General features: G+C 51.0%; 2 protein-coding genes across 2 annotated transcripts in view; both read left to right on the top strand.

Annotated features, from left to right (window-relative positions):
- Positions 1–216: 216 nt before the first annotated feature.
- PEX11B (peroxisomal biogenesis factor 11 beta) lies at positions 217–7,220 on the top strand. The gene is made up of 4 exons (XM_073639260.1): positions 217–354; positions 5,033–5,148; positions 5,231–5,432; positions 5,714–7,220. Exons 1-4 carry the CDS (start codon positions 299–301, stop codon positions 6,072–6,074), a joined length of 735 nt encoding a protein of 244 aa, XP_073495361.1. The 5' UTR covers positions 217–298; the 3' UTR covers positions 6,075–7,220.
- A 144-nt stretch (positions 7,221–7,364) lies between these two features.
- The window catches only part of LOC141153948 (perilipin-2-like), a 31,444-nt gene continuing 11,328 nt past the window's right edge, over positions 7,365–27,480 (top strand). The window contains exons 1-6 of the mRNA XM_073639257.1: positions 7,365–7,510; positions 9,682–9,728; positions 9,807–10,005; positions 13,598–13,680; positions 13,791–14,052; positions 14,680–14,861. Coding sequence (XP_073495358.1) covers positions 9,702–9,728; positions 9,807–10,005; positions 13,598–13,680; positions 13,791–14,052; positions 14,680–14,861 — 753 coding nt within the window. The 5' untranslated portion in view covers positions 7,365–7,510; positions 9,682–9,701. The remainder of the gene's footprint in view (positions 7,511–9,681; positions 9,729–9,806; positions 10,006–13,597; positions 13,681–13,790; positions 14,053–14,679; positions 14,862–27,480) is intronic.

Here is a 27,480-nt window from a genome sequence, read left to right as displayed (position 1 = left end):
AAGGATTGTGGATGAGCGGGGCTGAGTGATATTAGCTAATCAGACGCTTTCCCATCTCTACCATTGGGATAATACAAATAAGGTAACAAGAGCTGGAGAACATATCATAAGCCTGATAGCAGGCGGAGGCGTGTCGAGGTTGTCATAGTGACGCGCGCAGCCTATTCCGTACAATAGTTGTAGGTTGCCAATCCCTAGTTCCGCGCTTTCAGGAGGTTTGGCTCCACCTGCGCCCCGTCCTCCTCCCGGAAGTGCGCTCTTGTGATCTTTACACTCTGAGTGCAGCCCGCGGACACGCATGGACTCCTGGGTCCGGTTCAGCAGCCAGAGCCAGGCCAAGGAGCGGCTCCTCAGGTGACCTCCCCGGCCACTACTACTGAGCCCAGCATACCCTGCAGATAGATAGAACCACAAATACAAGAATGACCGCGGAGGACTACAAGGCTCAGCAAGGGCCTAGATACAGCTCAGCAGACAGTGTCACACAGGAGAGGATTAGATACGACAGACAGTATCACACCGGACAGGATTAGATACAGCAGACAGTATCACACCGGACGGGATTAGATACAGCAGACAGTATCACATCAGACGGGATTAGACGCAGCAGACAGTATCACACCGGACAGGATTAGATACAGCAGACAGTATCACATTGGACAGGATTAGATACAGCAGACAGTATCACTTCAGACGGGATTAGATACAGCAGACAGTATCACATCAGACGGGATTAGATACAGCAGACAGTATCACATCAGACGGGATTAGATACAGCAAACAGTATCACACCGGACGGGATTAGACACAGCAGACAGTATCACACCGGACGGGATTAGACACAGCAGACAGTATCACACCGGACAGGATTAGATACAGCAGACAGTATCACATCAGACGGGATTAGATACAGCAGACAGTATCACATCAGACGGGATTAGATACAGCAGACAGTATCACATCGGACGGGATTAGATAGAGCAGACAGTATCACACCGGACAGGATTAGATACAGCAGACAGTATCACACCGGACGGGATTAGACACAGCAGACAGTATCACACCGGACGGGATTAGACACAGCAGACAGTATCACACCGGACGGGATTAGACACAGCAGACAGTATCACACCGGACGGGATTAGACACAGCAGACAGTATCACACCGGACGGGATTAGATACAGCAGACAGTATCACACATGATGGGATTAGATGCGGGGCGCGGTTCTCCCTGGTCAGTACACCGGCTCCTTTCTCCGTGGTGCAGCAGTCCGGGGTCGCTGTGCTTTGTGGTGTCGCACTGTTTGGCTCTTTCATTACACACAGATCTAGGAGTCCATGTCCGGCGTGGCGCCCCCTTGTGAGCTTCTGCTCGTGTTCTCATTTGTGTTTTTTTTTTCCTGCTCCAATCAGTTCGCAATCAGACTAAAAAAAGAGCAGCACGCTGGATTCAGATCGCACGTATATAAGTCTATGGGTGCATGTGAAACATAGCACTGCACTCGGATATCATACGAGTGCAGTGCGATTCCCACCGACGCCAGCAACAGAGGAGATGGAGAAATTACTTTCTGCTTCTCTTCCGCAGATTCCCTGATGTGAGAGGACCGGAGCACTGACAGTCAGCTCACGCCCGCAGCAGAGACAGGAGCACAGAGCACTGACAGTCAGCTCACGCCCGCAGCAGAGACAGGAGCACAGAGCAGTGACAGTCAGCTCACGCCCGCAGCATAGACAGGAGCACAGAGCACTGACAGCTCACACCCGCAACAGAGCAGGAGCACAGAGCAGTGACGGCTCACACCCGCAGCAGAGACAGGAGCACAAAGCACTGACAGTCAGCTCACGCCCGCCGCAGAGACAAGAGCACAGAGCACTGACAGCTCACGCCCGCAGCAGAGACTGGAGCACAGAGCACTGACTGTCAGCTCACGCCCGCAGCAGAGACAGGAGCACAGAGCACTGACAGCTCACGCCCGCAGCAGAGACTGGAGCACAGAGCACTGACAGTCAGCTCACGCCCAAAGCAGAGACAGGAGCACAGATCCTTGACAGCTCACGCCCGCAGCAGAGACAGGAGCACAGAGCAGTGACAGTCAGCTCACGCCCGCAGCAGAGACAGGAGCACAGAGCAGTGACAGTCAGCTCACGCCCGCAGCAGAGACTGGAGCACAGAGCACTGACAGTCAGCTCACGCCCAAAGCAGAGACAGGAGCACAGATCCTTGACAGTCAGCTTATGCCCGCAGCAGAGACAGGAGCACAGAGCAGTGACAGTCAGCTCACGCCCGCAGCAGAGACAGGAGCACAGAGCACTGACACTCTGATCACACCCGCTGCAGAGACAGGAGCACAGAGCAGTGACAGTCAGCTCACGCCCGCAGCAGAGCAGGAGCACAGAGCAGTGACAGCTCACGCCCGCAGCAGAGACAGGAGCACAAAGCACTGACAGTCAGCTCACGCCCTCAGCAGAGACTGGAGCACAGAGCACTGACAGCTCACGCCCGCAGCAGAGACTGGAGCACAGAGCACTGACTGCTCACGCCCGCAACAGAGCAGGAGCACAGAGCAGTGACAGCTCACGCCCGCAGCAGAGACAGGAGCACAAAGCACTGACAGTCAGCTCACGCCCGCAGCAGACAGGAGCACAGAGCACTGACAGTCACCTCATGCCTGCAGCAGAGACAGGAGCATAGAGCACTGACAGCTCACGCCCGCAGGAGCACAGAGCACTGACACTCTGATCACACCCGCAGCAGAGATAGGAGCACAGAGCACTGACAGCTCACACCCACAGCAGAGACAGGAGCGCAGAGCACTGAGAGTCAGCTCACACCCGCAGCAGAGACAGGAGCACTGACAGTCAGCTCATGCCTGCAGCAGAGACAGGAGCACAGAGCACTGACAGTCAGCTCACGCCCGCAGCAGAGACAGGAGCACAGAGCAGTGACAGCTCACACCCGCAGCAGAGACAGGAGCACAGAGCAATGACAGTCAACGCACGTCCGCAGCAGACACAGGAGCACAGAGCACTGACAGTCAGCTCACACCTGCAGCAGAGACAGGAGCACTGACAGTCAGCTCACACCCGCAGCAGTGACAGGAGCACGGAGCACTGACAGTCAGCTCACGCCCGCAGCAGAGACAGGAGCACAGAGCCCTCACAGTCAGCTCACGCCCGCAGCAGAGCAGGAGCACAGAGCACTGAGAGTCAGCTCACGCCCACAGCAGAGACAGGAGCACAGAGCAGTGACAGTCAGCTCACGCCTGCAGCAGAGACAGGAGCACAGAGCACTGACAGTCAGCTCACGCCCGCAGCAGAGACTGGAGCACAGAGCACTGACAGTCAGCTCACGCCCAAAGTAGAGACAGGAGCACAGATCCTTGACAGTCAGCTCACGCCCAAAGCAGAGACCGGAGCACAGAGCACTGACAGTCAGCTCACGCTCTCAGCAGAGACAGGAGCACAGAGCACTGACAGTCAGCTCACGCCCGCAGCAGAGACAGGAGCACAAAGCACTGACAGTCAGCGCACGTCCGCAACAGAGCAGGAGCACAGAGCAATGACAGTCAGCGCACGTCCGCAGCAGACACAGGAGCACAGAGCACTGACAGTCAGCGCACGTCCGCAGCAGACACAGGAGCACAGAGCACTGACAGTCAGCTCATACCCGCAGCAGTGACAGGAGCACGGAGCACTGACAGTCAGCTCATGCCCGCAGCAGAGACAGGAGCACAGAGCCCTCACAGTCAGCTCACGCCCGCAGCAGAGCAGGAGCACAGAGCACTGAGAGTCAGCTCACGCCCACAGCAGAGACAGGAGCACAGAGCAGTGACAGTCAGCTCACGCCTGCAGCAGAGACAGGAGCACAGAGCACTGACAGTCAGCTCACGCCCGCAGCAGAGACTGGAGCACAGAGCACTGACAGTCAGCTCACGCTCTCAGCAGAGACAGGAGCACAGAGCACTGACAGTCAACTCACGCCCGCAGCAGAGACAGGAGCACAAAGCACTGACAGCTCACGCCCGCAGCAGAGACAGGAGCACAGAGCACTGACATTCAGCTCACACCCGCAGCAGAGATAGGAGCACAGAGCACTGACAGTCAGCTCACACCCGCAGCAGAGACAGGAGCACAGAGCCCTCACAGTCAGCTCACGCCCGCAGCAGAGCAGGAGCACAGAGCACTGAGAGTCAGCTCACGCCCACAGCAGAGACAGGAGCACAGAGCAGTGACAGCTCACGCCTGCAGCAGAGACTGGAGCACAGAGCACTGACAGTCAGCTCACGCTCTCAGCAGAGACAGGAGCACAGAGCACTGACAGTCAGCTCACGCCCACAGCAGAGACAGGAGCACAAAGCACTGACAGCTCACGCCCGCAGCAGAGACAGGAGCAGAGAGCGCTGACATTCAACTCACGCCCGCAGCAGAGACAGGAGCACAGAGCACTGACATTCAGCTCACGGCCGCAGCAGAGACAGGAGCACAGAGCACTGACATTCAGCTCACGCCCGCAGCAGAGTCAGGAGCACAGAGCACTGACATTCAGCTCACGCCCGCAGCAGAGACAGGAGCACAGAGCACTGACATTCAGCTCACACCCGCAGCAGAGATAGGAGCACAGAGCACTGACAGTCAGCTCACACCCGCAGCAGAGACAGGAGCACAGAGCACTGACAGCTCACGCCCGCAGCAGAGACAGGAGCTGAGGGTCATCAGCATATTGCATTTGGCGGTCTCGCCTCGGATATGATTCGCTAGTGGGACCCGGGCCTCTGTGTGAGATCAGCGGCTCCCGTGCAGCCTCTAGTGAGTCCCAGCGGGTGGTCTCCTGGTGAGCTGAGCAGGGCATGCTGGGATGTGTAGTTCCTTAGAGGGGGATTTCTGTCTGGTATGGGGGTGACATCCTTTCCTGCAGTCCGGGAGCGATGTGCTCATGGCGGCCATACTGGCTGTAGTGACACGGTAAGTCCTCCCGGTGACATCCTCTGCTTGTCGCCCCTCTTACCCGCACACCTCTGTGTCTTGCAGAGCGGCCCAGTATGCCTGCACGTTATTGGGGTACTCGCTGCAGAAGAATGGGGTCAGTACTGATGTCATTACCACCATCAAACAGTTGGAAGCGCACCTGAGCCTGGGCCGGAAGTGTGAGTACCACCTCTGCCCCTCTGTATTCTCCACCTGCTGCCGCTCGGCTCCCGTATTACAGACACCCTCCTCTATCTGCAGTGTTCAGACTGGGGAACTCTGTGGACGCCTTGGAGTCAGCGAAGCGCGCCATCCACCTGTCAGATGTGGTACTGCGGCTCTGCATCACCGTCAGCCACCTGAACAGAGCCATGTACTTCGCCTGCGATAACATCCTGTGGTTGGGGAAGACCGGACTGTCCAAGAACATGGACCAGGAGAAGTGGAGCCAGCGCTCCTTCAGGTGGGCGCTCCTGCATGGACCTGCAACACTAGCATAGTACTCCACTCACCTCCATAGCTGCATTCACATTTCAAGTTACATGTAGAGCTGCATTTGTAATTAGTCACCTTTATATCTACTTTCACTATTTTACACACCAGTCATGTATCATCAGTCTCTTTCCGAGTGGCATTCTTTATAGTTGCAGCTCTGGAGGAGGCTAGAGTTTATTTTCCGTTCATATTGTACATACAGCTCTGGCTGTGAGTGGAGCGGTGGTCACCCTCTCTTCTCCTCCGCAGGTATTACCTTTTCTCTCTCATCATGAACCTGAGCCGTGATCTCTATGAGATAAAATTACTGATGGAAACAGAAACTGGCGCAAAACGCTCCTCCTCCAAGATGGAGAATGGCGCAGTGACCCGGGGCGATCGCCCTCCGCAGCACATCCTGGCACTCCAGCTGCGTCTTCTAGTGCACGTCCTGCGGGGTAACCCCCCACTCCTGCTGGACGTTGTGAAGAATGCCTGCGACCTCTTCATCCCGCTGGACAAACTGGGACTGTACAAGACCAACCCGGGTGTGGTGGGCCTGTGCGGCCTGACCTCCTCCATACTGGGCATCCTCACCATCCTGCACCCCTGGCTGAAGATGAAGCCCTGACTCCGCACACAGACTTGTCACCCCCCCTGACAAGTCACCATCAAACAGCTGCCTCCATAACTAGCCACCCACTCCCAACTGTCCAACTCCCTTACTAGTCACCATCTCTTTGACTGACTGCCTCCCTGGCTAGTCACCATCCCCCTGACTGACCGCCTCCCTGGCTAGTCACCATCCCCCTGACTGACCGCCTCCCTGGCTAGTCACCATCCCCCTGACTGACCGCCTCCCTGGCTAGTCACCATCCCCCTGACTGACCGCCTCCCTGGCTAGTCACCATCCCCCTGACTGACCGCCTCCCTGGCTAGTCACCATCCCCCTGACTGACCGCCTCCCTGGCTAGTCACCATCCCCCTGACTGACCTCCTCCCTGGCTAGTCACCATCCCCCTGACTGACCGCCTCCCTGGCTAGTCACCATCCCCCTGACTGACCGCCTCCTTGGCTAGTCACCATCCCCCTGACTGACCGCCTCCCTGGCTAGTCACCATCCCCTGACTGACCGCCTCCCTGGCTAGTCACCATCTCCCTGACTGACCGCCTCCCTGGCTAGTCACCATCCCCGTGACTGACTGCCTCCCTGGCTAGTCACCATCCCCCTGACTGACCGCCTCCCTGGCTAGTCACTATTCCCCCGACTGACCGCCTCCCTGGCTAGTCACCATCCCCGTGACTGACCGCCTCCCTGGCTAGTCACCATCCCCCTGACTGACCGCCTCCCTGACTAGTCACCATCTCCCTGACTGATCGCCTACCTGACTAGTCACCTGAAACCTCCATATCTCACCACCTACCTGAGAAGTCTACCCCCTGCCTGACTTACCCAGACTCCTTGGTGCCCTCCGGTGGGTGGCACTCGTATTTCTGGGGCTGCACTTTCTTATAATGGATTGTGATCACTGTATAATTCTACGTGTGATGTCTGTAGGAGCGCGGGACCCTCACAGCATCTTCTCCTGCCCTCTCTTTTGACAACCCACTTTTTTCCTATTGTGGTGGGTGTCAGGCGCTCTCTGCCCTCGCTCCCGTGCCTGTTTTAACCCTATGCTGGCCGTACGTCTCCTGCAGTAACACGACCTGTATATAATGTATGATTGTAATTGTGTAAATAATCCGAAGCCTCAGATTAAAGATTCACCTTTTATAATAGTGTCCGAGGGTCAGCGACCTCTGCAGTCCTACAACACGGGACCTTATTACTGCTGACAACCAGCCTGTGCACCCTGTGTGAGAGGTTGTCAGCCCCTGGTGATGACGGCACAGATCAGTGGCCGGCGGTGGTTTCCCCTTTATATAACACCCCGTCAGGCTTTTCCTTTGGTCACACTTTAGTTCTGCAGATACAGAATTATTCACAGGAAAAGCCGGAGCCGAGAATCACAACACACCCTGCACCGAATATAACCAGCCGGGCAGAGAGGAGAGCTCCGGAGAAAGGCAGGTACCCCCCCATACATACACCCCGAAATGCCCTACAGATCATTACACCACTGATCACTGCAGAACATCCCTCCTCTAACTCCTGACAGACTGGTTACTGCCCCCACCGGACATCAGCAACTGGATACTAATCCCACCCAGACAATGGGTACTGTAAGTACTCTACACTGCTTACACTGGGGACTTACTCCGAGTAACCTACGCCAGGTGCTGTCCTCTACGCCGGGTCCTCTCCATTACATTGGGTGCTCTCCTCTACACTGAGTACTGTCCCCTACCCTGAGTGAGATGTGGATGACTACACCATGTGTTGTCCTCCACATCTGCTGCTTTCCTCTACACTGGGTGCTGTCCCCTACACTGGGTGCTCTCCTCTACACCCGGGTGCTCTCCTCTACACCCGGGTACTGTCCTCTACACCCGGGTACTGTCCTCTACACTGTGTACTGTCCCCTACACCCTGGTGCTCTCCCCTACACCTGGTACTCTCTCCTACACTGGGTTCTGTCCTCTACACTCCCCTACACCCGGGTTTAGAGGAGAGCACCCGGGTGTACGGGAGTGTAGAGGACAGCACCCAGTGTAAGGGAGAGCACCAGGTGTAGGAGACAGCACCCGGGTGTAGGGGAGTGTAGAGGACAACAACCAGTGTAGAGGACAGCACCCGGGTGTAGGGGAGCGCACCTGGGTGTAGAGGGTGTACATCGGGTGCTCTCCCCTACACCCGGGTGCTCTCCTCTACACCCGGGTGCTCTCCCCTACACTGGGTGTTGTCCTCTACACTCCCCTACACCCGGGTGCTGTCCCCTACACCCAGGTGCTCTCCTCTACACTCCCCTACACCCGGATGCTCTCCCCTACACCCTGGTGCTCTCCCCTACACCTGGTGCTCTCCCCTACACTGGGTGCTGCCCTGTACACTCCCCTACACCCGGGTGCTGTCCCCTACACCCGGGTGCTCTCCTCTACACTCCCCTACACCCGGATGCTCTCCCCTACACCTGGGTGCTCTCCCCTACCTCTACACCCGGGTGCTCTCCCCTACACCCTGGTGCTCTCCCCTACACTGGGTGCTGCCCTGTACACTCCCCTACACCCGGGTGCTCTCCTCTACACCCGGGTGCTCTCCTCTACACCCGGGTGCTCTCCCCTACACCCGGGTGCTCTCCCCTACACCCGGGTGCTGTCCCCTACACTGGGTGCTGTCCTCTACACTGGGTGCTGTCCTCTACACCCGGGTACTGTCCTCTACACTGGGTGTTGTCCTCTACACCCGGGTGCTCTCCCCTACACCCGAGTGCTCTCCCCTACACCCGAGTGCTCTCCCCTACACCCGAGTGCTGTCCCCTACACCCGGGTGCTGTCCTCTACACTCCCCTACACCCTGGTGCTCTCCCCTACACCCTGGTGCTCTCCACTACACTGGGTGCTGTCCTCTACACTCACCTACACCCGGGTGCTCTCCCCTACACTCGGGTGCTCTCCCCTACACTCGGGTGCTGTCCCCTACACCCGGGTGCTCTCCCCTACACCCGGGTGCTCTCCCCTACACCCGGGTGCTCTCCCCTACACTGGGTGCTGTCCTCTACACCCGGGTGCTCTCGTGCTGTCCTCTACACCCAGGTGCTCCCTATACTGGGTGCTCTCCCCTACAACGGGTGCTGTCCTCTACACTCCTCTACACCCGGGTGCTCTCCTCTACACCCGGGTGCTGTCCTCTACACTCCTCTACACCCGGGTGCTCTCCTCTACACCCGGGTGCTCTCCTCTACACCCGGGTGCTCTCCTCTACACTCTCTTTACACCCGGGGGCTCTCCGCTACACCCGGGGGCTCTCCCCTACACCCGGGGGCTCTCCCCTACACCCGGGGGCTTTCTTTTACTAGTCTTCTGACCTTGGCCATTGAAGATTTGGTGCTACTCCCTTTGCCCTTTGCATAGCGGCTACATTATTGCTCTGCTTTTCTAGATACAGATATGACCTCTCCACAGATCTGCAGGACATTGCTCCTCTAACCCAAAAGATACATGGTGATATATCCTGCAGATTATTATACCACTGATCTCTCTATAGATCTGCAGAACATCTTTTTGCGTCCTTAACCCTTTGGTAGGAACAGTATTGATTTTTTTTTGTTAATTATGAGATATTGTTTTCTTTTCTGCAGTTACAAAATTTATAAAGGAAATGGCTGAAAGAGGAGAAAACCAGACTGTAAGCATCATGTCCGTCTGTCTATTATCTCTCTATGATCCATCCATCTCTCTGTTACATACATGTGTTGTTGTCTAGGTCAGCGTGGTTCTGCGGGTTGCCCGCTTGCCCCTCGTCCAGTCGGCCTCTCAGATCCTGTCGTTTGCGTACCAGGATGTGAAGTCTGTGCACCCCCTGGTGGAGTACGTCTGCGATGTTTCGGAGAGAGGGGTGCGAGCAGTGGGTGGAGCGGCCGCTCTCGGGGTCTCTCCCATTTTAAAGCTTGTGGAACCTCAGCGTAAGTCCAGTGGGATCTATGATGCTGCCCTATTGGTTTTATGCATGGGCACTGCCCGACTGTCAGGTCCATGGTAATACTTTACAGTTTATTTGGTGGTTTTGGGATTAGATTGTTAGTGGTGGGCACATTCCTGGCACTATATCCCCACATGAGGCAGACCTGCGGGACAGTCACGTAATGAAGTGGTCAGACCGGTGCCAAATCTCTGACCCCATTTTATAAAAGGGGAGCAGGAATCTAGTTAATGTGCCCGGCAGGAGGAAGAAGCAGTGGCACGTGGCACGGCTCGTGACGGCGATATCAGGGGGCCGCATGTTAGCCTGCCCTTCTATAATGGGCCATCAGAGCAGAACCTCCAGCTACGCCCGACTCTCGCTGACTCTCTAATCTGATGCCAGGGGCTGGCTGTGCCTGAGGGCACAAGACAGCTGAGCCAGGGCGGATTCTGCCACGGCCATGTGAGCACAGAAAGAAGACACTGCTGAGGTCTAAACAGGCGGGAGCCGGGCACAGACAGGAAAACACAGACTGTCAATGATCACTGATGTCTACAAGACAGAAATAATCTTCTGCAGCCCAGGAGACCAGTGCCAGGCGCATACAGCGCAGGACGTGTGGACTCGTAGAGGTCACCATAGTGTTCAGTACTACCCCCCTATCACCAGGACAAAGAGAGGTCACTATAGTGATCAGTACAACCCCCCTATCACCAGGACATAGAGAGGTCACTATAGTGATCAATACTGCCCCCCGATCACCAGGACATAGAGCGGTGATATCACTGTATATACATCACTGGGGAGAGGTCACTATAGTGATCAGTATTACCCCCCTATCACCAGGACATAGAGAGGTCACTATAGTGATCAGTACAACCCCCCCGATCACCGGGACATAGAGAGGTCACTATAGTGATCAGTACAACCCCCCCCCCCGATCACCAGGACATAGAGAGGTCACTATAGTGATTAGTACAACCCCCCGATCACCAGGACATAGAGCGGTGATATCACTGTATATACATCACTGGGGAGAGGTCACTATAGTGATCAGTACTACCCCCCGATCACCAGGACATAGAGCGGTGATATCACTGTATATACATCACTGGGGAGAGGTCACTATAGTGATCAGTACTACCCCCCCGATCACCAGGACATAGAGCGGTGATATCACTGTATATACATCACTGGGGAGAGGTCACTATAGTGATCAGTACTACCCCCCCGATCACCAGGACATAGAGCGGTGATATCACTGTATATACATCACTGGGGAGAGGTCACTATAGTGATCAGTACTACCCTCCGATCACCAGGATATAGAGCGGTGATATCACTGTATATACATCACTGGGGAGAGGTCACTATAGTGATCAGTACTACCCTCCGATCACCAGGACATAGAGCGGTGATATCACTGTATATACATCACTGGGGAGAGGTCACTATAGTGATCAGTACTACCCTCCGATCACCAGGACATAGAGCAGTGATATCACTGTATATACATCCCTGGGGAGAGACCACTATAGTGATCAGTACTACCCCCCCGATCACCAGGACATAGAGCGGTGATATCACTGTATATACATCACTGGGGAGAGGTCACTATAGTGATCAGTACTACACCCAGATCACCAGGACATAGAGCGGTGATATCACTGTATGTACATCACTGGGGAGAGGTCACTATAGTGATCAGTACTACCCCCCGATCACCAGGACATAGAGCGGTGATATCACTGTATATACATCACTGGGGAGAGGTCACTATAGTGATCAGTACAACCCCCCGATCACCAGGACATAGAGCGGTGATATCACTGTATATACATCACTGGGGAGAGGTCACTATAGTGATCAGTATCCTCCCAGATCACCAGGACATAGAGCGGTGATATCACTGTATACACATCACTGGGGAGAGGTCACTATAGTGATCAGTACTACACCCAGATCACCAGGACATAGAGCGGTGATATCACTGTATGTACATCACTGGGGAGAGGTCACTATAGTGATCAGTACAACCCCCCGATCACCAGGACATAGAGCGGTGATATCACTGTATATACATCACTGGGGAGAGGTCACTATAGTGATCAGTACAACCCCCCGATCACCAGGACATAGAGCGGTGATATCACTGTATATACATCACTGGGGAGAGGTCACTATAGTGATCAGTACAACCCCCCGATCACCAGGACATAGAGCGGTGATATCACTGTATACACATCACTGGGGAGAGGTCACTATAGTGATCAGTACTACACCCAGATCACCAGGACATAGAGCGGTGATATCACTGTATGTACATCACTGGGGAGAGGTCACTATAGTGATCAGTACTACACCCAGATCACCAGGACATAGAGCGGTGATATCACTGTATATACATCACTGGAGAGAGGTCACTATAGTGATCAGTACTACACCCAGACCACCAGGACATAGAGCGGTGATATCACTGTATACACATCACTGGGGAGAGGTCACTATAGTGATCAGTACTACACCCAGACCACCAGGACATAGAGCGGTGATATCACTGTATATACATCACTGGGGAGAGGTCACTATAGTGATCAGTACAACCCCCCGATCACCAGGACATAGAGCGGTGATATCACTGTATATACATCACTGGGGAGAGGTCACTATAGTGATCAGTACAACCCCCCGATCACCAGGACATAGAGCGGTGATATCACTGTATATACATCACTGGGGAGAGGTCACTATAGTGATCAGTACTACACCCAGATCACCAGGACATAGAGCGGCGATATCACTGTATATACATCACTGGGGAGAGGTCACTATAGTGATCAGTACTACACCCAGATCACCAGGACATAGAGCGGCGATATCACTGTATATACATCACTGGGGAGAGGTCACTATAGTGATCAGTACTACACCCAGATCACCAGGACATAGAGCGGTGATATCACTGTATATACATCACTGGGGAGAGGTCACTATAGTGATCAGTACTACACCCAGATCACCAGGACATAGAGCAGTGATATCACTGTATATACATCCCTGGGGAGAGACCACTATAGTGATCAGTACTACCCCCCCCCCCCCCCCCCCGATCACCAGGACATAGAGCGGTGATATCACTGTATATACATCACTGGGGAGAGGTCACTATAGTGATCAGTACTACCCCCCCGATCACCAGGACATAGAGCGGTGATATTACTGTATATACATCACTGGGGAGAGGTCACTATAGTGATCAGTACTACCCCCCCGATCACCAGGACATAGAGAGGTCACTATAGTGATCAGTATCCCCCCCGATCACCAGGACATAGAGCGGTGATATTACTGTATATACATCACTGGGGAGAGGTCACTATAGTGATCAGTACTACCCCCCCGATCACCAGGACATAGAGAGGTCACTATAGTGATCAGTATCCCCCCCGATCACCAGGACATAGAGCGGTGATATCACTGTATATACATCACTGGGGAGAGGTCACTATAGTGATCAGTACTACACCCAGATCACCAGGACATAGAGCGGTGATACTTTGGATCTCATTGGGTACTGTTTTTTTCCTGACTAGTTGCGGTGATGAATGGTGTTGCGTTATGTGTTGTTGATGAGCTGGAGGATCGTCTCCCTGTGCTTGACGAACCAGCGGATGAGGTAAATAATATATATATGTGACGTCATCGTTGTCCTGACCTGTCATTGTGTCCATTGAATATTGGGATCATTTATCCTCGTTCACGCTCATTGCTAATCTCATATTATAGGTGGCGGCAGATATCCACATCAAGCTGGTGATGGGTGTGAGCGCGGTGAGGACGCGGGCGATGGGTCGGGCACAGGACATGATAAACAGGACCCAGACTATGGTCAGAGAAGTCTATGAAGTCACTTCTTTAGGGATGCTTTCTCTGGGGACCCTCAGGGCCTGGGAGGTGGTGAGATTGGGAGCTGAACTGGCTGTGAGCCACGCAGAAGAATTGGTGGATCTGTACCTCCCGAAACAAGACGAGGAAGGAGACGCACGGGGTAAGATACATCTGTATTTGTTGACACTTGTTTCTGGGTGTTTACCCCTCAGCAGTGCAAATCAACAGGTCTGATTATGCTGGATGAGAGGCCTCTGATGAGATATAAGGGGTAACATCGCCTTTTGGGCTTGTTAAAGGGTCAATATTGAGTTCAAGTCCCCTACTTCTCTGAAGAGACAATTTGTATATATAATTTCCCAGAGGAGCACTGCATGGCCACTAAGTCTCCTTACACGAGCTTGGCACTTTCCACAAGGAGAGATGATACCCCTAAATCCTATCCTGTGTGATACTGTCGGCAGAGCTGCTGTCTCTGGGTGCAGTACAAGGTTGTGCCCAGCAGGTGGCGATAAACTCTCACTCCTCACATGTACAGGCTGTGACTATAGGACAATGTGTACGCTGCAATCACTTGGTGAGGTGGACATGTGTATGCTGGGAGTTGTAGTTGCACAGTAACTGAAAAGTCATAGTTGTCAGAGCACTGGCTTATCATATCATTCGCACATGTACCCCAGTTATTATCTAATTATATCAGTGATGTCATCACTAGGGGGCGGGGCTGACAACATCTCACACAGGGGATACAGCTGGTTGTCAGCATTAATATAGTCCCATGTTGCAGGACTGCGGAGCGGCGGTATTGAGGAGGCGGATGAGGAGTCGGAGTCTGGCTCGGTGTCTCGTCTCTGGATGTTGGGTGGTGTTGTTCTTACACGATGTGTCTCTAGACTGTACTCCTCCCTGGATCAGGTCTTCTCGTTCCTCCATGTCGCCCTCCACCTGGTTTATGGTGTCCTTACACAGGTAAGGTCTCTACATAGAGCTCTGGTCTCACATGTAACGGTAAGGTTATGCTGGGACTTGTAGTTATATAGCCAGATCATCCATGTAGTGATGGCGCCCCCTGAGGTCACTTTGTGAATATTCGGAGGACACGTCATCTCCCCTGCATCCTCCATACTCAGACACATTTATTTCGGTCACAATAAACTGAATTCGGAGAATATTTTTAGCCTGGAGATGGAGGATCGATCCGTCCTCCGCCACGTCCCAGATAATGTGACCGCCTGAGCGTCCTGCGGAGGAACCAGCGGCTGCAGCGCCTGATACCGCGTGTATGCGAGTACTGATGATGGGGGAGATTGTGAGCTCCTCAGACGAGAGGATGGCCCAGTATATAATATATATATATATATATATATATATATGTATATATATATATATATATATATATATATATATATATATATACACACACACATACAGTATATATATATATATATATATATATATATATATATATATATATACACAGTATATATAAATATATATTGTGGGGTTTTACTCACTCAGCAGCAGTTGAGGTCAGCACAGTAAGCGGCTTCAGTAAAATGTCCTGGCTGGTTTATTAGAACTACATAGTCCATACCAAATGGCGGGTCCGCCCGCTCACGTTCAGTGTCCTTTAGCACAAACACACTGGAGGTCTCCACACCTCCAGCCACAGACAGTGAATGAGACACTCGGTCTCCATTTTATCTGCCAAAGTAGCCCTCGATGCCCAGGAAGGCTCTGACCTGCTTCTTTGAGAGAGGTTCTGGCCATCCCTGGATCACTTCAGTTTTATTTATTTGAGGCTTTATCACGCCTCTGCCTATGACATAGCCCAAATATCTGGCCTCATCCATGCCCTTGGCACATTTCTTCGGGTTGATGGAAAACCCCACCTTCCGTAGAGCATTGAATATTGCCTGGACTTTGCTCAGATGGCTTCCCCAATCCTGGCTGTAGATCACAATATCATCCAGGTAAGCCACTGCATACTCCTTGTGGGGAGCTAGGGTCTGGTCCATGGCTCTCTAGAAGGTAGCTGGAGCACCTTGCAACCCAAACGGCATCCTGGTGTACTGGAAGCAGCCGTTTGGCGTTGAGAAGGCCATCTTCTCTTTGGTGTCTTGGGACATAGAAATTTGCCAATACCCTTTTGTGAAGTCAAGGGTGGTAATGTCCCTGGCCGGCCCTAACCTTTCAATCAATTCATCGACACGGGGCATTGGGTAGGTGCCGAACTTAGAGACCTCATTCAGCATCTGGGCGACATGTTCAATTACACTCCTGTAGGGTGTAGACTCTGCCTCCCAGGTGTCCTTCCTATATCCAGGAGTCCACAGGGGTGTCGGCCATACAAGAGCTCAAAAGGGGAAAAATCAGAAGAGGCCTATGGGACTTCACTGATGGAGAATAGAAGGTATGGCAGTAGACAGCAACCTACTTCAACATGGCCTTCAAGGTTTTATTAAACCTTGCAACCAAACTGTCCATCTGTGGATGGTAGACTGAGGTCCTGAGTTGTGTGTCCAGTCCCCCCACACACAGTACCCTACAGTCCCCCCACACACAGTACTGTTCCTCACAGTTCCCCCACACACAGTACGCTACCATACAGTCCCCCCACACAAAGTACATTACCATACAGTCCCCCCACACACAGTACGGTAACCCACAGTTCCCCCACACACAGTATGGTACCCCACAGTACGCTAACACAGTATTGTACCTCACAATCCCCCACACACAGTATTGTACCTCACAATCCCCCACACACAGTATTGTACCTCACAATCCCCCACACACAGTACTGTACCACACAGTCCCGCCCCCCCCCCCCCCCCACACACACACACAAAGTATGGTACCCACAGTCTAATCCTACTGATACTGTCTGCTGAGTCATGTATCTAATCCTACTGATACTGTCTGCTGAGTCATGTATCTAATCCTTTATGATACTGCTTGCTAAACCGTGTATCTAATCCTATCATATCTGTCTTTTGTCCTCTGGTACAGTGATGTCTGCTCGGATGCATGGTAGCTCAGCAGAGTGGTACGTGCTGCCTGCAGTGTCGCCTCCTGTGCTGCCGGCAGCGTCGCCTCCTGTGCAGCCGGCAGCGTCGCCTCCTGTGCTGCCTGCAGCGTCGCCTCCTGTGCGGCCGGCAGCGTCGCCTCCTGTGCTGCCGGCAGCGTCGCCTCCTGTGCGGCCGGCAGCGTCGCCTCCTGTGCGGCCGGCAGCGTCGCCTCCTGTGCTGCCGGCAGCGTCGCCTCCTGTGCGGCCGGCAGCGTCGCCTCCTGTGCGGCCTGCAGAGTCGCCTCCTGTGCGGCCGGCAGCGTCGCCTCCTGTGCGGCCGGCAGCGTCGCCTCCTGTGCTGCCTGCAGTGTCGCCTCCTGTGCTGGCGTTGATTATCATCCCTGGGGATCGGCCTGCCAGGCCTGGGAATAATGCTGGTAATTGCCTGCAGTCCCATGTAAGGGCACAGACCGTCCTCCGCCTGCGGCAATCCTCCGCCTCAGAGCCACTTTCCCGAGGTTCAAAGAGAACTGAAAATATGAAACTGCATCATGGGAAATATCATCCCTCTTCAGAGACATGCTGGGGGTTGTAGTGCTGCTCCAGGTCTCAGGATGTGGAGGCCTCTGCTCCGGGGACGTGGTGATTCCTCTTTGGCCTCGAGCTTTCCCAGTAATTACATTAGCAGAGGACGTTACGGCACAATGTCCGGACGCTCCGTCATTGACCATTCTGTTAATGATATATCTCAATGACATACTGACATAGATCATTGTTTTAGTCAATACTGATACTTTCTAATAATACCCCTCTGTTACTCCTCCTGGAACTGGATAAAGTAAGTGGTGACTGAGGGTTACAATTCCCTTTATTGGTATGGATGGTCCCTACATGCTGATGGTCTCTGGTCAGTGCTTGTTGGCCCCCTGTACACTCAGTTGTCAGTTTATTCCTGCATTTCCAGGAGGGGTAATAGAGGAACAATATAATAATCAGACATGCCAGGAGAGGTGACCTCTCCGGTAGGCGGCCAGCCCCTGCCACCTCTGCCGCTCTCTGCTTGTCGTGAGGTCCCGATAGTACGTGACGGCGTCCTCGCTCCTCACACATGGCCGCCGGCTCGGGTTCTCCTGTTCTCACAGGATTGGATTATAGGAGCTGTAATGTAATAAGCTGATAATGTACAGAAGCTGTAATTGTGTTACCCCGGGACGGACGTCAGCGGCGGCAGGGACAGACCGCCATGTGTCAGCAGAAAACCTAATGTGTTAAAGGGCCGGAGCCTACGCTGACCCCCCACAACTCGGGCACGGTCCCCAATGTGTGCGCACGCCGCAGGCTGTCAGATGTCTGCACCGTCGCCTCGTGTTCAGCGACCTCCTGAAACAGCCAACAATGGCCGTCACACGTATCTCCAGCGCTGCACCGTCCCCCGCAGAGACACACAATGCAGAGCGAGGAGCCGCACGTGACACCAACACAGCGCCATTGTCTGCCTCACAGCAGCTCAGCCCCGCGGCACAGGAAGGGTTAACTGTCATTACATAACTGCTGTATACACATCACCCGGTGTCCCCAACATATAGGGGCGTACAGGGGGACGGAAACTGGGGGTACGGGATAATGACACTGAGGGTACAGGATAATGACACTGACACTGGGGGTACGGGATAATGACACTGGGGGTACAGGATAATGACACTGACACTGGGGATACAGGATAATGACGCTGACACTGGGGGTACGGGATAATGACGCTGACACTGGGGGTACTGGATAATGACACTGGGGGTACAGGATAATGACGCTGACACTGGGGGTACGGGATAATGACGCTGACACTGAGGGTACAGGATAATGACACTGACACTGAGGGTACAGGATAATGACACTGACACTGGGGGTACGGGATAATGACACTGACACTGGGGGTACAGGATAATGACGCTGACACTGGGGGTACAGGATTATGACACTGACACTGGGGGTACGGGATAATGACACTGACACTGGGGTATGGGAGAATGACACTGAGGGTACAGGATAATGACACTGACACTGGGGGTAAGGGATAATGACGCTAACACTGGGGGTACAGGATAATGACACTGGGGGTACGGGATAATGACGCTGACACTGAGGGTACAGGATAATGACACTGACACTGGGGGTACGGGATAATGACACTGACACTGGGGGTACAGGATAATGACACTGACACTGGGGTATGGGAGAATGACACTGAGGGTACAGGATAATGACACTGACACTGGGGGTAAGGGATAATGACGCTAACACTGGGGGTACAGGATAATGACACTAGGGGTACAGGATAATGACACTGACACTGGGGGTACAGGATAATGACACTAGGGGTACAGGATAATGACACTAGGGGTACAGGATAATGACACTGACACTGGGGGTACAGGATAATGACACTGACACTGGGGGTACGGGATAATGACACTGAGGGTACAGGATAATGACGCTGACACTGGGGGTACAGGATAATGACGCTGACACTCGGGGTATAGGATAATGACACTGACACTCTGAATGTTGGGGTGCTGTGTTATTTCGCGCCCCCTGACTGCGGAGCTGTGAGGGGGACGCTCCTGTGCCGTGCTGTCACACAGGTGACGTCCTCCTCGCTCCCCCGGGTTGTAGCCGCCATTATTTGACATTCTTGAGATTCCAGACATCGCTGTGACATAGTTACATTTCCAGGTGAGGCTGCAGGTCAGGTACAATGAGGACTCGGCCGGGGTGACTCCCATGGAGCCGATGAGGTGAGTGCGGTCAGTAGAGCGGAGTATTGCCACTGTCCCTGTGATGACCTAAAGCCCCCGGTGTGCGCTGCTCTCAGACTGTTCTGTGCCCAGTGCGAGACCCCAAATACCTGTCCTAGATCTTACCAGTGGTGGTTCTCCAGCATCCTTGTGCTCCCTAGCCTGATCCCTGGTGGCATGGTGCTCTGATGAACCACAGTTTTCTGAAAAACTGTGGTATAATTTCTGGCGGTCTTGTCATATAACGATCTCTATTTCTGAGATATCACGGTGGCAAGTGGCTGTAAGATGGAATGTGTGGTATGATCCCTGGTGGTCCAGTAGTCTGATGATCTCCACTTTCCTTGTTATCTCTGGTATGATCCCTGGTGGTCCAGTAGTCTGATGATCTCCACTTTCCTTGTTATCTCTGGTATGATCCCTGGTGGTCCAGTAGTCTGATGATCTCCACTTTCCTTATTATCTCTGGTATGATCCCTGGTGGTCCAGTAATCTGATGATCTCCACTTTCCTTATTATCTCTGGTATGATTCCTGGTGGTCCAGTAATCTGATGATCTCCACTTTCCTTATTATCTCTGGTATGATCCCTGGTGGTCCAGTAGTCTGATGATCTCCACTTTCCTTATTATCTCTGGTATGATCCCTGGTGGTCCAGTAATCTGATGATCTCCACTTTCCTTATTATCTCTGGTATGATCCCTGGTGGTCCAGTAATCTGATGATCTCCACTTTCCTTATTATCTCTGGTATGATCCCTGGTGGTCCAGTAGTCTGATGATCTCCACTTTCCTTGTTATCTCTGGTATGATCCCTGGTGGTCCAGTAGTCTGATGATCTCCACTTTCCTTGTTATCTCTGGTATGATCCCTGGTGGTCCAGTAGTCTGATGATCTCCACTTTCCTTATTATCTCTGGTATGATCCCTGGTGGTCCAGTAATCTGATGATCTCCACTTTCCTTATTATCTCTGGTATGATTCCTGGTGGTCCAGTAATCTGATGATCTCCACTTTCCTTATTATCTCTGGTATGATCCCTGGTGGTCCAGTAGTCTGATGATCTCCACTTTCCTTATTATCTCTGGTATGATCCCTGGTGGTCCAGTAATCTGATGATCTCCACTTTCCTTATTATCTCTGGTATGATCCCTGGTGGTCCAGTAATCTGATGATCTCCACTTTCCTTATTATCTCTGGTATGATCCCTGGTGGTCCAGTAGTCTGATGATCTCCACTTTCCTTGTTATCTCTGGTATGATCCCTGGTGGTCCAGTAGTCTGATGATCTCCACTTTCCTTGTTATCTCTGGTATGATCCCTGGTGGTCCAGTAGTCTGATTATCTCCACTTTCCTTATTATCTCTGGTATGATCCCTGGTGGTCCAGTAGTCTGATGATCTCCACTTTCCTTATTATCTCTGGTATGATCCCTGGTGGTCCAGTATTCTGATGATCTCCACTTTCCTTATTATCTCTGGTATGATTCCTGGTGGTCCAGTAATCTGATGATCTCCACTTTCCTTATTATCTCTGGTATGATCCCTGGTGGTCCAGTAGTCTGATGATCTCCACTTTCCTTATTATCTCTGGTATGATCCCTGGTGGTCCAGTAATCTGATGATCTCCACTTTCCTTATTATCTCTGGTATGATCCCTGGTGGTCCAGTAATCTGATGATCTCCACTTTCCTTATTATCTCTGGTATGATCCCTGGTGGTCCAGTAATCTGATGATCTCCACTTTCCTTATTATCTCTGGTATGATCCCCGGTGGTCCAGTAATCTGATGGTCTCCAGTTTCCTTATTATCTCTGGTATGATCCCTGGTGGGCCAGTAATCTGATGATCTCCACTTTCCTTATTATCTCTGGTATGATCCCCGGTGGTCCAGTAGTCTGATGATCTCCACTTTCCTTATTATCTCTGGTATGATCCCTGGTGGTCCAGTAATCTGATGATCTCCACTTTCCTTATTATCTCTGGTATGATCCCTGGTGGTCCAGTAATCTGATGATCTCCACTTTCCTTATTATCTCTGGTATGATCCCTGGCGGTCCAGTAGTCTGATGATCTCCACTTTCCTTATTATCTCTGGTATGATCCCTGGTGGTCCAGTAGTTTGATGATCTCCACTTTCCTTATTATCTCTGGTATGATTCCTGGTGGTCCAGTAGTCTGATGATCTCCACTTTCCTTATTATCTCGGGTATGATCCATGGCGGTCCAGTAATCTGATGATCTCCACTTTCCTTATTATCTCTGGTATGATCCCTGGTGGTCCAGTAATCTGATGATCTCCACTTTCCTTATTATCTCTGGTATGATCCCTGGCGGTCCAGTAGTCTGATGATCTCCACTTTCCTTATCTCTGGTATGATCCCTGGTGGTCCAGTAGTCTGATGATCTCCACTTTCCTTATTATCTCTGGTATGATCCCTGGTGGTCCAGTATTCTTATGATCTCCACTTTCCTTATTATCTCTGGTATGATTCCTGGTGGTCCAGTAGTCTGATGATCTCCACTTTCCTTATTATCTCTGGTATGATCCCTGGTGGTCCAGTAATCTGATGATCTCCACTTTCCTTATTATCTCTGGTATGATCCCTGGTGGTCCAGTAGTCTGATGGTCTCCAGTTTCCTTATTATCTCTGGTATGATCCCTGGTGGTCCAGTAATCTGATGATCTCCACTTTCCTTATTATCTCTGGTATGATCCCTGGTGGTCCAGTAATCTGATGATCTCCACTTTCCTTATTATCTCTGGTATGATCCCTGGTGGTCCAGTAGTCTGATGATCTCCACTTTACTTATTATCTCTGGTATGATCCCTGGTGGTCCAGTAATCTGATGATCTCCTCTTTCCTTATTATCTCTGGTATGATTCCTGGTGGTCCAGTAGTCTGATGATCTCCACTTTACTTATTATCTCTGGTATGATCCATGGCGCTCCAGTAGTTTGATGATCTCCACTTTCCTTATTATCTCTGGTATGATTCCTGGTGGTCCAGTAGTCTGATGATCTCCACTTTCCTTATTATCTCTGGTATGATCCCTGGCGGTCCAGTAATCTGATGATCTCTAGTTTCCTTATTATCTCTGGTATGATCCCTGGTGGTCCAGTAGTCTGATGATCTCCAGTTTCCTTATTATCTCTGGTATGATCCCTGGTGGTCCAGTAATCTGATGATCTCCACTTTCCTTATAATCTGCAGTATGATCTCTGGTGGTCCAGTAGTTTGATGATCTCCAGTTTCCTCATTATCTCTGGTATGATCCCTGGTGGTCCAGTAATCTGATGATCTCCAGTTTCCTTATTATCTCTGCTATGATCTCTGGTGGTCCAGTAGTTTGACGATCTACACTTTCCTTATTATCTCTGGTATGATCCCTGGTGGTCCAGTATTCTTATGATCTCCACTTTCCTTATTATCTCTGGTATGATCCCTGGTGGTCCAGTAGTCTGATGATCTCCACTTTCCTTATTATCTCTGGTATGATCCCTGGTGGTCCAGTAATCTGATGATCTCCACTTTCCTTATTATCTCTGGTATGATCCCTGGTGGTCCAGTAGTCTGATGATCTCCACTTTCCTTATTATCTCTGGTATGATCCCTGGTGGTCCAGTAGTCTGATGATCTACACTTTCCTTATTATCTCTGGTATGATCCCTGGTGGTCCAGTAGTCTGATGATCTACACTTTCCTTATTATCTCTGGTATGATCCCTGGTGGTCCAGTAATCTGATGATCTCCACTTTCCTTATTATCTCTGGTATGATACCTGGTGGTCCAGTAATCTGATGATCTCCACTTTCCTTATTATCTCAGGTATGATCTGTGGCGGTCCAGTAGTCTGATGATCTCCACTTTACTTATTATCTCTGGTATGATCCCTGGTGGTCCAGTAATCTGATGATCTCCTCTTTCCTTATTATCTCTGGTATGATCCCTGGTGGTCCAGTAATCTGATGATCTCCACTTTCCTTATTATCTCTGGTATGATCCATGGCGGTCCAGTAGTTTGATGATCTCCACTTTCCTTATTATCTCTGGTATGATTCCTGGTGGTCCAGTAGTCTGATGATCTCCAGTTTCCTTATTATCTCTGCTATGATCTCTGGTGGTCCAGTAGTTTGACGATCTACACTTTCCTTATTATCTCTGGTATGATCCCTGGTGGTCCAGTAGTTTTGATGATCTCCGGTTTCCTTATTATCTCTGGTATGATCCCTGGTGGTCCAGTAGTTTGATGATCTCCACTTTCCTTATTATCTCTGGTATGATCCCTGGTGGTCCAGTAGTCTGATGATCTCCAGTTTCCTTATTATCTCTGGTATGATTTCTGGTGGTCCAGTAGTCTGATGATCTCCAGTTTCTTTATTATTTCTGGTATGATCCCTGGTGGTCCAGTAATCTGATGATCTCCGCTTTCCTTATAATCTACAGTATGATCTCTGGTGGTCCAGTAGTTTGATGATCTCCAGTTTCCTCATTATCTCTGGTATGATCCCTGGTGGTCCAGTAGTTTGATGATCTCCAGTTTCCTTATTATCTCTGGTATAATCCCTGGTGGTCCAGTAGTCTGATGATCTCCAGTTTCCTTATTATCTCTGCTATGATCTCTGGTGGTCCAGTAGTTTGACGATCTACACTTTCCTTATTATCTCTGGTATGATCCCTGGTGGTCCAGTAGTTTTGATGATCTCCGGTTTCCTTATTATCTCTGGTATGATCCCTGGTGGTCCAGTAGTTTGATGATCTCCACTTTCCTTGTTATCTCTGGTATGATCCCTGGTGGTCCAGTAGTTTTGATGATCTCCAGTTTCCTTATTATCTCTGGTATGATCCCTGGTGGTCCAGTAGTTTGATGATCTCCACTTTCCTTATTATCTCTGGTATGATCCCTGGTGGTCCAGTAATCTGATGATCTCCACTTTCCTTATTATCTCTGGTATGATCCTTGGTGGTCCAGTAGTCTGATGATCTCCACTTTCCTTATTATCTCTGGTATGATCCCTGGTGGTCCAGTAGTCTGATGATCTCCACTTTCCTTATTATCTCTGGTATGATTCCTGGTGGCCCAATAGTCTGATGATCTCCACTTTCCTTATTATCTCTGGTATGATCCCTGGTGGTCCAGTAATCTGATGATCTCCAGTTTCCTTATTATCTCTGGTATGATCCCTGGTGGTCCAGTAGTCTGATGATCTCCAGTTTCCTTATTATCTCTGGTATGATCCCTGGTGGTCCAGTAGTCTGATGATCTCCAGTTTCCTTATTATCTCTGGTATGATCCCTGGTGGCCCAATAGTCTGATGATCTCCACTTTCCTTATTATCTCTGGTATGATCCCTGGTGGTCTAGTAATCTGATGATCTCCAGTTTCCTTATTATCTCTGGTATGATCCATGGCGCTCCAGTAGTTTGATGATCTCCACTTTCCTTATTATCTCTGGTATGATTCCTGGTGGTCCAGTAGTCTGATGATCTCCACTTTCCTTATTATCTCTGGTATGATCCCTGGTGGTCCAGTAATCTGATGATCTCCAGTTTCCTTATTATCTCTGGTATGATCCCTGGTGGTCCAGTAGTCTGATGATCTCCAGTTTCCTTATTATCTCTGGTATGATCCCTGGTGGCCCAATAGTCTGATGATCTCCACTTTCCTTATTATCTCTGGTATGATCCCTGGTGGTCCAGTAATCTGATGATCTCCACTTTCCTTATTATCTCTGGTATGATCCATGGCGCTCCAGTAGTTTGATGATCTCCACTTTCCTTATTATCTCTGGTATGATTCCTGGTGGTCCAGTAGTCTGATGATCTCCACTTTCCTTATTATCTCTGGTATGATCCCTGGTGGTCCAGTAGTCTGATGATCTCTAGTTTCCTTATCACGAGTCTCTCAATACGTCTCCCAAGTCTCTGCCAGTTGTGACTGTGAAGCTCGAGGACGAGATCCTGACACATTGTGAGACGTGCTGCCATCATCCAGCCATTATCTGGTGACTCCGGGCCTCGTCATTAGCAGCGAAATCTGAAGTCTCATTAAAGGCCGAGGCGGGTCTGATCACCACCACCACATGGAGGCCGGTGCGAGCCGACCGAGGCTGGTCAGGAGCCTCGCACTGCACAGGCCTCAGCAGATCTCACAGGACTGGCAGCAGAAGTACAGGGGGCACTAATTTATGGAGTCTCATCACCTGAGTTATAGTACGTCTGTCCTCATCACCTGCTCCCTGCACCCTAATATATAGGTGCATCTCACTAAATTAGAATATCATCAAAAAGTTAATTTATTTCAGTTCTTCAATACAAACAGTGAAACTCCTATATTATATAGAGTCAATACACACAGAGTGATCGATTTCAAGGGTTTATTTCTGTTAATGTTGATGATTATGGCTTACAGCCAATGAAAACACAAAAGTCAGTATCTCAGTAAATTAGAATAATTAACATAAAACACCTACAAAGGCTTCCTAAGCATTTAATAAGGTCCCTTAGTCTGTTTCAGTAGGCTCCACAATCATGGGGAAGACTGCTGACTTGACAGATGTCCAGAAGGCAGTCATTGACACACTCCACAAGGTCCCAGAGTCTGGAGGAAGAGTGGAGAGGCCACAATCCAAGCTGCTGGGGGTCTAGTGTGAAGTTTCCACAATCAGTGATGGTTTGGGGGGCCATGTCATCTGCTGGTGTAGGTCCACTGTGTTTTATCAAGACCAAAGTCAGCGCAGCCGTCTACCAGGAGATTTTAGAGCACTTCATGCTTCCCTCTGCTGACAAGCTTTATGGAGATGGAAGTTTCATTCTCCAGCAGGACTTGGCCCCTGTCCACACTGCCAAAAGTACCAATACCTGGTTTACAAGCAACAGTATCACTGTGCTTGATTGGCAGCAAACTCGCCTGACCTCAACCCCATAGAGAATCTATTATAGAGAATCTATGGGGTATTGTCAAGAGGAAGATGAGACACCAGACCCAACAATGCAGACGAGCTGAAGGCGGCTATCAAAGCCACCTGGGCTTCCATAACCCCTCAGCAGGGCCACAGGCTGATCCCTCCATGCCACATTGCCGCATTGATGCAGTAATTGATGCAAAAGGAGCCTCGACCAAGTATTGAGGGCATTTACTGATCATACATTTCAGTAGGATAACATTTCGGATTTTAAAAACATTTTTCAATCTGTTGTTATAAAGTATTCTAATTTACTGAGATAATGACTGTTGTGTTTTCATAAACAGAAATAAACACGTGAAATAGATCACTCTGTGTGTATTGACTCTATATAATATGAGTTTCACTTATTGTATTGAAGAACTGAAATAAATTAACTTTTTGATGATATTCTAATTTAGTGAGATGCACCTGTACTGTATGTACAATTCTCCACACCCTAATCCCAAACTTATCCTCTGTGACCAAATTACCTCCCATGGAGGAAGGCGGCAGGAGGGCAAGTCAATAATACACACAGCAAATTCCTGCCAGGTTAAATATTCACCAACAGATTATACGGAAAACTACAAAGATCGCGGCGGGAGGGAGGGGGGAGGTGCGGTACATTTCCAGTGATGTCAGCGCTGATCTCTAGTGATGGATAGGCGGCATTCTCAGTGATGTCACCGCTGATCTCTAGTGATGGATAGGCGGCATTCTCAGTGATGTCACCGCTGATCTCTAGTGATGGATAGGCGGCATTCTCAGTGATGTCACCGCTGATCTCTGGTGATGGATAGGCGGCATTCTCAGTGATGTCACCGCTGATCTCTGGTGATGGA

The sequence above is a fragment of the Phyllobates terribilis genome, unplaced genomic scaffold, assembly GCF_046119375.1.
Source record: "Phyllobates terribilis strain yellow unplaced genomic scaffold, ASM4611937v1 Scaffold_7__3_contigs__length_470593459, whole genome shotgun sequence".
Lineage (NCBI taxonomy): Eukaryota > Metazoa > Chordata > Amphibia > Anura > Dendrobatidae > Phyllobates > Phyllobates terribilis.
The sequence above is the reverse complement of the archived record's forward strand: the minus strand, read 5'-3'. Positions and strand labels throughout refer to the sequence as shown.

Coding starts and splice junctions, on each gene's coding strand:
- PEX11B (XM_073639260.1), top strand. CDS start 299: ATGGACTCCTGGGTCCGGTTCAGCAGCCAGAGCCAGGCCAAGGAGCGG. Junction 355..5,032: donor GCCAAGGAGCGGCTCCTCAG/GTGACCTCCCCG, acceptor TGTGTCTTGCAG/AGCGGCCCAGTATGCCTGCA. Junction 5,149..5,230: donor CCTGAGCCTGGGCCGGAAGT/GTGAGTACCACC, acceptor CTCTATCTGCAG/TGTTCAGACTGGGGAACTCT.